We start from the raw sequence: 12,500 nt of genomic DNA, 5'->3' as shown, positions 1-12,500 counted from the left end.
CTTTACATTTTGCATACGTTCAGTTGTATCTAAACCAACCAAAGCTTCACTGAAACATAAAACCATTGACTTGTTTTAAAAAATGTATGGGAAGAGTGAAATCCCCCATTAATGAACAGACAGGTCCTCGCATGTTTCTGCTGAAAAACTGCTGGTTTTATTTCACGTATTATGAACGCATTTTTTTGCTTTTTTTTGTATGTAGCCAATGCTGGCCAATGCTGGGAAATGCTGGCAAGCAAGTCGCAGACAGATCAGAGTCTGTTTGTGCGTGTGCAGGGGGTTCTCAGTCTGCCTGAAGGGAGGATGGTGAACAGGGACTGTCCAGGGGGTGAGGTGTCCATATAGTATAGTAGTATGTAGTAGAGTGTATATACTCTTTTGATCCCGTGAGGGAAATTTGGTCTCTGCATTTATTCCAAACCGTGAATTAGTGAAACACACTCAGCACACAGTGAACACACAGTGAGGTGAAGCACACACTAATCCCGGCGCAGTGAGCTGCCTGCATCAACAGCGGTGCTCGGGGAGCAGTGAGGGGTTAGGTGCCTTGCTCAAGGGCACTTCAGCCGTGCCTACTGGCCGGGGCTCGAACCGGCAACCCTCTGGTTTCAAGTCCGCCACGGCTGCCCCTAATAGTTCACTCAGGTTTGGTAGGGGGGACCCAATGATCCTCTCAGCCGTCTCGACAACCCGCTGCAGGTCCTTTCTTTCTGTTGCTGTGCAGCTGGACAGCCACACAGTGCAGCCATATGTCAGGGTGCTCTCAACTGTGCAGAGCTAGAATATAATAATAATAATAATAATAATAATAATAATATATAATCATAATAATAATAATAATAATAATATGTCATGGTGTTCTCAACTGTGCAGCGCTAGAAGCGTATCTGAAGTTCCTGAGGGAGCCCGTTGTAGCAACGCCTGCAAACAGTTCTAAGAATGTGTACATGTATGTGTGTGTGTGTATGTGTGTGTGTGTGTGTGTGTGTGTGGATATACGTTCCTTACCCTCCACTCTTGATGATATAGAAATATATACCTCTCCTCTCCTCTCCTCTCCTCTTCCTGACCAGCTGAGGCCACTCTGTATAGACACTGGGGTGGGACTTTGCTACTTTAAGGCCTCATACAGAAAGTGCAATTCAGGACGGCAAACAGGAAGTGACCACAGGAAGCATGTCCTCTCGCCAACTACGGAAACAAGTTTTCTCCGCCAGACTTCAGTCGCCACAGAGAGACTTGGGAGAGGGACGCCACAGACGCTTGTAAGTTGAAGTTTAATGATTTAATAAGTTAATCAATTAGATACTGTAGATAGATAGATAGATAGATAGATAGATAGAAAAAAATCATGAAACTAAGCAGAAACGTGTGTTCTGTATACATGTTGGTTGAGTATATAATGGTAAATAATATAAGCAGCTAATATAAATATAATATACATTCTGAAAAGCATGGGCTTGATCAACTCCACACACCCAGCAGTTCCTCTTTGAGAGAAGGTCTCACAGAGGTTTGTCTCTCTCTGACAGCTGTGGGATGAACTTCCCCAGTTGGTTGATGACGCCGAGTGTCAAGGAATTTACCTCAACATATAGACACAAGAACCACAACACGTAGTATTGGTTTGCTCACAGACTCTCGGTGCCACGAGGAGAGAGTGCTAGTGAAAGGGAGGAGAGAGTGAGTGCTAGTGAAAGGTATGAAACCCCTCACCATCAGTCTCTGAACCTGCAGCCCAAAAGCAGTGTCTTTATTGTACAGATACACAAAGAAACAGGATGCCAGACATCTATCTCCTTCAGCGCGACTTTCCTCAAAACCTACGCACAGACACACTCAGATGTGGGAGGCCTTTTCCTGTGTGTCCCAACTCGAACTCTGTGTCCTTGAAACTCAGCATAATATTTTTGATTACAGAGATGATTTATATATCTGTTTACACAGGTGTTTAATACAGTGATAATAATAATTCCTTTACAACTACGATGCCGGCGCACCAGTCTGTCGGGTCCTCCACCCTGCTGATCACCCCAAGGCTCTCCATTCGTGACCGCTCTTGCTTCACTTTGTCCATTAAAGGCAGTGGAATCCGCCTGGGCGTCTTGAGAGAAAATGGCTCCGCGCCTGGATTCAGACGGATGGCGTATGGCTGACGCATCTCTCCCAGACCACTGCACAGCTTTGGATAGCTCGTTTTCAGTGTCTCTGTGCTGATGCTGTCCAGGCGTACAACAAGCTTGAGTTTGCTGATAGCTGGCCGCCCTGCAATGCCGTGTGCAGGTGCTTAATGATGAACACCTCCTCCATAGCCGCTCTGTCGCCTCTCCGTAGCTGCATGTCGGTGACACCCACAACATCCAATGGATTCCTCCCAGGTCCCATTAGAGGCTTGGATGCAGCAGCAAGGATAGGTGCATGGGAGTTATCAAAAAGCTCCTTGAATACAGTGTGTGGCAAAACTGTAACATCGGCACCTGTGTCAGTTTTAAATGGCACCTGTCTTTTGTTAACCATCCATGGCTCACCATTTGCTATGACACTGTGGAGAAACACTCCTCCTCTTCTATTTTGTGAACAGTGAGAGAAAGAGAGAAAAACAGAGATAGAGAGAGAGAGAGAGACATAGAGACAGAGAGATAGAGAGAAAGAGGGAGGGAGAGAGAGTGAGATTGAGAGAAAGACAGAGAGAGAGAAAGAAGGAGAGAGAGAGACAGAGAGAGAGAGAGAGAGAGATTGAGAGAAAGACCGAGAGATAGAGAAAGGAGAGAGAGAGAGAGAGAGAAAGAAGGAGAGACAGAGAGAGAGAGAGAGATTGAGAAAGAGAGAGAAAGGGTGAGAGGCAGAAAGGGGTGTGAGGCATAACCTCTTTTCCAAATGTGCTATCACACTGCGGAGAAACGCTGCGTCGTCATCCTCCTCTTCTATTTGGTGGACAGTCTTTGGTGCTGTGCACAATCTCTGATAGTGTCCCCTTTTACTGCATGAGTGGCACTTTACATCGTTGGATGTCGCGTCACGTATTGAATGGGATGAGGAATCACCACATTTACTACACTGGATGTCCTTTGCCTTGCTGTACTGAGCGCCATGCTGCTTAGGCCTAAATTGTGCTTTAGAATGTGCAGGTTTACCTCTATCTTTTGCCTTGTCACTGCCTTTGAACACTCTGTCGATGGCTTTGCTGTCACTGGCATCTGACCCAGAGCCTCTCAACGTGACTTGCTGGCGTTTCACCTCCTCGCTCTGTCGCGCCCTGGTGATCGCCGACTCCAGCGTCAAATCCTGGTCCAACTGCCTTCTCTCCAACAGCGGCATGTGGCGCAGCCCCACGACAATCCTGTCTCGGATAAGTTCATCATGTAGAAGTCCAAAGGCACAATGTTCAGCTAGTGCATAGAGGGCCGTGACAAACGAGTCTACAGTTTCCTTCTTCTGACAAACCTGACAAACGAGTCTACAGTTTCCTTCTTCTTTGTGCTTCCTCCCCCGCATACCACTGCATAGAAGAGGACGCTGGCAACAACAGACTGGTAGAACATCCTGAGGAGTTTGCTGCACACATTGAAGGACCGCAGCCTCCTCAGGAAGTACAGCCTGCTCTGCCCTTTCTTGTAGAGTGCGTCAGTGTTGGCTGACCAGTCCAGTTTATTGTCCAGGTGGAGACCCAGATACTTGTAGGTGCTTACCACCTCCACATTGACCCCATCAATGGAGACTGGTAGCAGAGTGGGCTTAGACCTGCGGAAATCCACCACCATCTCCTTGGTCTTTGAAGTGTTGAGTTGAAGGTGATTGAGTTTGCACCATTGCACAAAGTCCTCCATCAGGCTCCTGTACTCCTCCTCCTGCTCGTTCCTGATACACCCCACAATTGCAGTATCGTCAGAAAACTTCTGCATGTGGCATGACTCGGTGTTGTAGCAGAAGTCAGATGTGTACAGGGTGAACAGGACTGGAGAGAGCACAGTTCCCTGTGGCGCCCGGGTGCTGCTGATCACAGTGTCAGAGAGACAGTTCTTCAGTCTGATCTAACTGTGGTCGCCGGGTCAGGTAATCTGTAATCCAGGTTACCAGGTGAGCGTCCACACCCATCTGCAAGAGCTTGTCTCCCAGTCTGAGGGGTTTGATGGTGTTAAAAGCACTTGAAAAATCAAAGAACATGATTCTCACAGCACTTTTCCCCTTGTCTAGGTGAGAATGTGCACATGCATGCATAGACACACACACACACACACACACTCACCACCGCCACATTTGGCCCTACCTAGCTGGTGACATAACGTCCACTCGCGGCTTGTCTCTGTAAATGCCAACTCTGATTGAAAATGAATGGCAGCTGGTGGCTTTGCCTCTGTCTCTTGTAGATAATGTGTCCAAGGGGATAGAGGGTGCTGCTGTGACTTTGTGTTGCCACAGTACTATGTTATGGGTTAGAAGAATGCTGTATTGTTGGGACCATGCATGTGTGTTTTGATTATGTCTGTCAGTGCTCACCATATGTGTTTGTCTGTGTTTTTCTGAATTCAGGTTGAACATTTCTCACTTGCACATAAATGATTACTAAAATCACCAGTTAGAAAATAAGTAGTTATAATGTGGTCACTGTATTGTCCATTATCTCTTCCACATTCCTATAGTTATAATGTGGTCACTGCATTGTCCATTATCTCTTCCACATTCCTATCATTATAATGTGGTCACTGCATTGTCCATTATCTCTTCCACATTCCTATCATTATAATGTGGTCACTGTATTGGCCATTATCTCTTCCACATTCCTATCATTAAAATGTGGTCACTGTATTGGCCATTATCTCTTCCACATTCCTATAGTTATAATGTGGTCACTGTATTGTCCATTATCTCTTCCACATTCCTATAGTTCTGTCATCAGTTGAGGAGGGCCTGAAGGAGACGCTGTGCATGAAGGGGCGGAGACAGTGATGTCATGGCCAGCAGCACCCAAACAGACAAACAGGAAGTCCAACACAATGATCCTCAATCTTAAGGAGTGGATCTGCTCGCAGTATAAGACCTTGCAGGAGTACAACTCCCTACCTGGACAGGACGTGCTGTTGACTGACCGGTACACTGACCTGCTGCTAGTCCAGCAACACAGAAAGCAGAAAGAGAAAGAGAAGGAGATTCGTTTCAGAGGAGCGAGTCTCTTCAGTGCCAGGGAGGCACATCAAAGCACCACTGTGGACCAGTTCTTCAGCCCTAATGACCGTGGAGACATAACTAAAGCAGTCATTCTTCAGGGCCACTCTGGACATGGCAAATCCTTTATGGCACAGAAGATCATGTTGGACTGGGCATCAGGTAACCTCTACCAGGATCGATTTGAACTTATTTTACACCTGAGATGGAAAGAACTGAACCAGGTGTCCAGAGAGAGGAATGACAGGTGTGTGGTGGATCTTGTGAGCTGCAATCATTACTACTCTAAGAAATTTACCAAGCTGATCTCAGAGAAACTAAAGGACTCACCACAGAAGGTGCTGTTTCTCATAGATGGATTTGATGAACTGCGATTTACAATGAATGAAATCAGTGACACACCTGTCAAAGACCCTATTGAGGCCATTCTGAGGGCTCTGTTGAAGGGGTCAATCCTTCCTGATTGTTTCCTGCTGGTCACCACCAGGCCCACTGCTGCAGACACACTGAGCAAACTGCTCAAACACCCTCTGCGTTTCACTGAGACTCTGGGTTTCTCTGAGAAGGGGGTGCAGGAATACTTCCAAAGGTTCTGTCAAGATCAGCAGGTAGCAGAGAAGGCATTGAGGAGTGTGAAGGCAACCGGAACACTCTTCTCTTCCTGCTCCATTCCGGTCATCTGCTGGATTGTCTGCACAGTTTTCCGGGAGCAGCTAAAAGAAAATGCTGAAATGGCTGAGCTGGAAACGACTACCTCCATATTTGTCCACTTTGTGTCCACTCTGCTGGAGCATCACTGCCAGGGTTTGAGTCAACCTGTCCCTACTCTGCTGAGGAGCCTGGGCCAGCTGGCAGAGAGAGGGATGCTGGAGCAGCAGGTCCTGTTTGAGAAGGAAAGTGTGTTGAGTACAGTCTCAGATCCAGCCAGTGTCCCCTTCCTGTGCAAATTCCTCATGAAGAAGAAAGTCCGCCTGGAGGAAATGTTCAGTTTCATGCATCTCAGCTTTCAGGAGTTCTTTACTGCACTCAACTACACTTCAGACCAGAATAAGAAGAAAGTCAAAAAGCTGCTCGGTTCTGTCAAAGAATATGACAGCAAGTCCTATGTCCTACCTGTCATTCAGTTTCTCTTTGGCCTCTCAAATAAGGAGGTGATACAAGACCTGAAGGAACTTAAGCTGCCTTCCACTCCTTCCATTCGAGGACAGCTAGAAAAGTGGATTCTTGAACTCATTGAAAAAAGTAAAGATTCAAAGAAAAGTAATGAGTTGCTGTTCATTCTCCACTGTCTCTGTGAGCTCCATGAGGAGGAGTTTGTGAGGAGAGCCATGGAGGTTTGGGGTAAGATAACCTTTGCTTCCATTCCCCTGACGACGACAGACTGCTCAGTGCTGCTGTACTGCCTGCAGCGCTGCCCGACCATCAGAAGCCTGGAGCTCAACGTGTGCAACATCACAGCAGAGAAGCTGAGGATGCTGCAACCTGCACTGAGCAGGTGTGAGGAACTGGAGTGAGTGTGTGTGTGTATGGAATACAAACAAATGTAGCCACATAAATAAACACTTTAGATATATTAAAGTTCAGTTTGATTTCCTATTAAAACAAGCTACCAGTCACATTCATATGGAAGCTTAAAGCCTACATTGTCTTCAGTAGTGCTGGTTGACTATGTGTTTGTGTGTTTGCAGGTTAGTTGTTGAGGAGCTTTCCGATGCTGATGTGAATGATCTGATCTCAGCTCTGGGGGAAAACACTTTCAGTTGTTTATTTGTGTTCCTTGTGTATTGAAAGAGTGAGTGTGTTTGAATGAAATGTTTACAGTCAGGAAGCCAAATTTTAAGATTTCAGTGTTTGGCATGTGGAAGTAAGAATGATGTCAATTTAAGTTGATACTAATGGTTTGTTTTTGTTAGTGATTTCTGATTTGTTAGTGATTTTGGTTTTGACGTTAAATAGGCTTAGTTGTAGATTGGCCGCTGTGTGAAACCCCCTACCTATAGCACAAGGAATTGAACATCTCTCCTGTGTATATTTGAAATCGTTTTGGTACCCATGTGTTGACACATTGGAAGAGAAGAGCCATTAGATTGAAGAAATGCACTTTTTTGACAGTGCTTGTGTGCTTACTCAGTAAGAATTATGCTTTAGGAAAGTATAATATTACAGAACTTTTGTTTATTGCTTATTCATTTGGAAACTGGAGTTACATTGCTCTAGATAAATATATTTTACTGATTTCATGTGTTGCACACATTCATTACTTTCCACAAATGGTTCTGGAATGACACCGACATTGGATCTGCTGCCATAGCAGCTATTAGGGGCAGCCATAGACTGTATTTATAGAACTATATACAGTCTATGGGGGCAACATAAAAACTAAAATACAACAAAGTACCGGTTCTTGGGGTATATCTCTATAAAAAGGACATATGACAAGGTGTTAAAGGGTACTGAGGATGTTCACCTTTCTAGGAAGGAGGCAAACCACTTCAGAGCAGTGCCTGATTTTCCTGAGACGAATGTGGTGATCCACAGTATCAAAAGCTGTGCTGAGACAACATTAACAATGGTTGTTTGGGACTCTGACAAGTGTTGCAGGGACAGAGGAATTAGTCAATAGTTTTGGTTATGACTACACCACCTGGGTGGGGGGCACATGATACTTTATAACTTCATAGACCAGAATTTATTACTAAGTCTTAAAGCGATGGTTCGGAGTAATTTTACCCTAGGGTTCTTTGCACCATGACTCCGAGCCAAACACCTACCCAGAACCTTTTTTCCCTTGGTCGAGCCCTGGTCGAGTAGCGCCGTCAGAAATTAATGACGTTCTGCAGTCGTGATGGAACTAATAATGCCCTGAATGGTACGAAACTTCTGCAGTAGTACAACTACGGCATTTAGTCCAATAACGAGGCATTAGAAAGTTTGTAAGTGCACCAGGAGTTTATTTAAATAAGACTTGCCTGATTATCTGCTACTATACCGCTGCGTCAACGTTTCTTCCGTGATTTGGGAAAAGCCTGTAAAAGTCCTTGCAGGAAGCGATTGCATCAACGTTTTTTGGTATATCCAGTTTTAAATATTTTTTTCCGAAGTGTTTACAACTAATAATTGTTGCAAACTGGACTACGTACAAAATATTAGTGCATTCCTGGATCTACATCCTTATGCATGCTTCCTGCCAGGTCCTCCCTGAAGGACATTTACACCTCCCACCTCACCCGCAAGGCGACCACAATTGTGAGTGATGCAAGTCACCCCGCTCACAATTTGTTTGATCTACTGCCCTCTGGGAAGAGGTACAGAAGCCTGCGCTCCCGCACCACCAGACTCACCAACAGCTTCATACACCAGGCTGTTAGGATCCTGAACTCTTTCCCCCCTCCACCCTTAGCTACATAACATCCTGGACTTTTAGACCCAAAATGGCTGCCTTGCACTACTCCACTCGCACTACTCCACTTGTACACTTGCAACTTGTTGTTGTTGTCCTGTTGTCCTGAACACTTCTGAACACACTTCTGCTGCTCTTACATAACTTGCACCACTATGCCACTTGCATACTTAGGTCAAACAAAACTACCTCAGCCATTTATTGGCCTGACTTTTGCACTATTATATTGACTGTCACTGTATGCACAATTGCACAATTTCTACCAAATTTTGCTGCTCTAATTTCTTCATTGTATGTGCCTTCCTTTTTTTACTTTTTATATTGTTTACTTGAATGTCTTGAATGTAAAATATGTCTTGTCTCCACCGTGGGATAGTAGGAAATGCAATTTCGATCTCTTTGTATGTCTTGACATGTGAAGAAATTGACAATAAAGCAGACTTTGACTTTGACACACACACATACTGTACACATACTGTACACACACACACATATGAGGGGCCGCCTGGGCCTTAATTCATACTTGGTCTTACACACACTATCATAATCTTGCACATACACCACTATACTCATGCACACTCACTGTTATAGTCATTTTACATGTATGTATGAGAGGGTATAGTCGTGTATGTGAGAGAGTATAGTAGTGTATGTGAGAGACTATAGTAGTGTATGTGAGAGAGTATAGTCGTATATGTGAGAGACTATAGTAGTGTATGTAAGAGAGTATAGTAGTGTATGTGAGAGAGTTTGGTAGTGTATGTGAGAGAGTATAGTAGTGTATGTGAGAGAGTTTGGTAGTGTATGTGAGAGAGTATAGTAGTGTATGTGAGAGAGAGTATAGTAGTGTATGCGAGAGAATATACTAGTGTATGCAAGAGAGTATAGTAGTGTATGCGAGAGAGTATAGTAGAGTAGTGTATGCGAGAGAGTTTAGTAGTGTATGCGAGAGACTATAATAGTGTATGCGAGAGAGTTTAGTAGTGTATGCGAGAGACTATAATAGTGTATGGGAGATAGTTTAGTAGTGTATGCGAGAGAGTTTAGTAGTGTATGCGAGAAGGTATAGTAGTGAATGCAAGAGAGTATAGTAGTGAATGTGAGAGAGTATAGTAGTATATGTGAGAGTATAGTGGTGTATGTGAGAGAGTATAGTGGTGTGTGTGAGAGAGTTTGCATGAAACGGAAGGGAGTTTGCATGAAACGGAAGGAGTTTGATTTCTCAGTTCCTGATTGGTTTGTCAATGTCACTTCTCTCTAGCTAGCCAATTAAAATCAAGGAAGGGGCGGGACCTACACTGTCAACAATGTTCGTGTAGACCTAGTGGTCAAGGAAAAAATCTGCCAAGTCCTATGTGACTAAATATTAAACTACTACTGCAAACCGAATGCAAATTAGGACATGAGGGGTGCCTATTCTATTGTAATTGCCTAGGCTACCAGCTCCTTTTGTCTGGCGAAGTCATATTTTAGTGAACTGAGATCTGAAAGATTGCGGTCATTGCAGTTAGCTAGTTAGCTAGCATTCCAGCAACATTCCAAAAAGGACGTGCATTACAGTTTGGCTGGCAGACGTTTTTGGTAACCTTGTCTGCTGTTGCCAGTGACTCGTGAGCCTGTGTTCACATCGCTAATTTTGCACTGGCAGCCAAAAATTCTAGAACAGAGCTCCAGACAGCGCTCCCTTCATAGTGCTGCGGGTCAAGTGTTTATTGTTGCTAGGTTACCAAACTATCTATCAGTAGCATGTCGTTGCTGCCTGGCTTAATGCTAACTAGCTAACTGAAATAGCAATCTTTCAGGACTCAGTTCACTAAAATATGACTTCGCCAGACAAAAGGAGCTGGCATTACAATAGAATATGTCACCACTCGTGTCTTTGTAATTTGCATTCGGTTTGCAGTAGTAGTTTAATATTTAGTCACCGTCACATGGGTTCTGTGACGAAATGATGACTCAGCCAAGATTTGCAACTCCAGTGCTAGGAATGTTTTATTTACAGTCCAAGGTTCTCCAAAAGTGAGCAAGTGACCCAAAATAAAAGAAACAAAAATAAAGTTGAAGTTTCCAAACTGCACAAAATATTGCAGCCTATGAACTAAGAAACGAAAAACAAAATGTATCTAAAGAAGAAAAGAAAAACTTGCCAGTCTGAAGCGCAAAACTGCACTGCACAGCACCACAAACCAGACTGCAATGAAAATGGGCAGAGACACAGCTACCTCTTTCTGAGGTCTTAAATACCACAAGCCCCTCCCCTACAATTAACCCCAAACAGCTGTACACATACAAAACCCTACTAATCTCCCATTTGCAAAACAAATGGCAAGATTTCAAAATAGCCAAAAGGTTACACATTTTACATACAACACATCCATTCACATTACAAAACCCTGATTTCTTCACAACTCTTAATTTACACTTAATTAACAACAATTGGATGAAATCACAGATCATAATGAGGCTGGCACTACAAAGCCAGCTGGCTTCCACAGCTCGGGTCCTTTATTCACCCGGAAGTGCTGCCGGAGAGAGAGAAGACAAACAAACAAACAAACGTGGCTCCCACTCACCACGCTCAGATAAGTTATTAAAGACAATATTGATACCCATGTCTGTGATTATTAACTATGAGGTACTTTTATGAAAAACTGCTACTACTAACAACTTGTGTGTGCACCCACAAAGTTAGCTTGGCTGGTAACTAGCAGTAGCTCAACATGCATGGTGGAGTCAGGTGTTTGTGTGTGGTGTGGTGCATTGGTGCCTGGTACCGAAAGAGCTCCGTGTGACAGTCACATAGGACGGCTGATTTTTTCCTCCACCACTAACGTTATACGAACTGTGCTGACAGTGTAAATGCTAGGTCCCGCCGCAATTTTTCAGGACTCGGTTCACTAAAATATGACTTCGCCAGACAAAAGGAGCTGGTAGCCTAGGCAATTACAATAGAATAGGCACCCCTCATGTCTTTGTAGCCTAATTTACATTCGGTTTGCAGTAGTAGTTTAATATTTAGTCACATAGGACTTCGCTGATTTTTTCCTCGACCACTAGGTCTACACGAACATTGTTGACAGTGTAGGTCCCGCCCCTTCTTTGATTTTAATTGGCTAGCTAGAGAGAAGTGACATTGACAAACCAATATACATATACACATATACTACTACACTCTCTCGCATACACCACTATACTCTCTCACATTCACTACTATACTCCTATACCTTCTCGCATACACTACTAAACTCTCTCGCATACACTATTATAGTCTCTCGCATACACTACTAAACTCTCTCGCATACACTACTATACTCTCTCGCGTACACTAGGGTAGACTGAGTACAGTTGAGACATGTGTACAGTTGAGACACCTTAAATATCTTGCTTGCACAGCAAGCCCAAGTTGTGATTTTTGCTATGCACATGCATATTAGTGCCCTCTTTGATCATGGAAAATTTGAACGACACAAGTATCTCCCATTTAAGGATATCGGCAAGTGTTTTTTTCCCAAAGTAAGAATTTCACTTCACCATGCACCTTCGACAATGAATAGCTCATTACACTTATGTTACTGTTAAACGTAACTGGTATCATTACAAACATTATTCTGTGTCCTAAAAACTGGCATATTTTACGGCATTGTGCCATGTAAGGTCGTTGCAAAATCTAGAGAAATGTGTGAGGTGGTCATGGGGACAATTGAGACACACATTGATTGTGTTAGGCTACTTGAACATTCCATTTGTAGGCTACTGTTCGCTATCTGTTCCTGTGTCACATTTTGTTCATGATGTATTCCTTTTAACCAACGCTAATTTAAATGAAATAAATGAATATGAACTACAAACACTTTGCAATTGCTATGTTTTTATTTATTCAACTTTCCAACTAACGGTTAGTTAACTATACATCATTAAAGATGGGTGTCTCAAC

General features: G+C 43.8%; 1 protein-coding gene across 1 annotated transcript; it reads left to right on the top strand.

The window, feature by feature from the left end:
* Positions 1-1,244: 1,244 nt before the first annotated feature.
* LOC125287755 (NACHT, LRR and PYD domains-containing protein 1 homolog) lies at positions 1,245-8,038 on the top strand. The gene is made up of 2 exons (XM_048233774.1): positions 1,245-1,268; positions 4,889-8,038. The coding sequence occupies exon 2, from the start codon at positions 4,950-4,952 to the stop codon at positions 6,678-6,680; it is 1,731 nt and encodes a 576-aa protein (XP_048089731.1). The 5' UTR covers positions 1,245-1,268; positions 4,889-4,949; the 3' UTR covers positions 6,681-8,038.
* The last annotated feature ends 4,462 nt before the right edge of the window (positions 8,039-12,500 follow it).

Source organism: Alosa alosa, chromosome 22, assembly GCF_017589495.1.
Source record: "Alosa alosa isolate M-15738 ecotype Scorff River chromosome 22, AALO_Geno_1.1, whole genome shotgun sequence".
Taxonomy (NCBI): Eukaryota; Metazoa; Chordata; class Actinopteri; order Clupeiformes; family Clupeidae; genus Alosa; species Alosa alosa.
The sequence above is the reverse complement of the archived record's forward strand: the minus strand, read 5'-3'. Positions and strand labels throughout refer to the sequence as shown.

Bases quoted from the DNA above. Each gene is read 5' to 3' on its own strand.
- LOC125287755 (XM_048233774.1), top strand. From the start codon at position 4,950: ATGTCATGGCCAGCAGCACCCAAACAGACAAACAGGAAGTCCAACACA.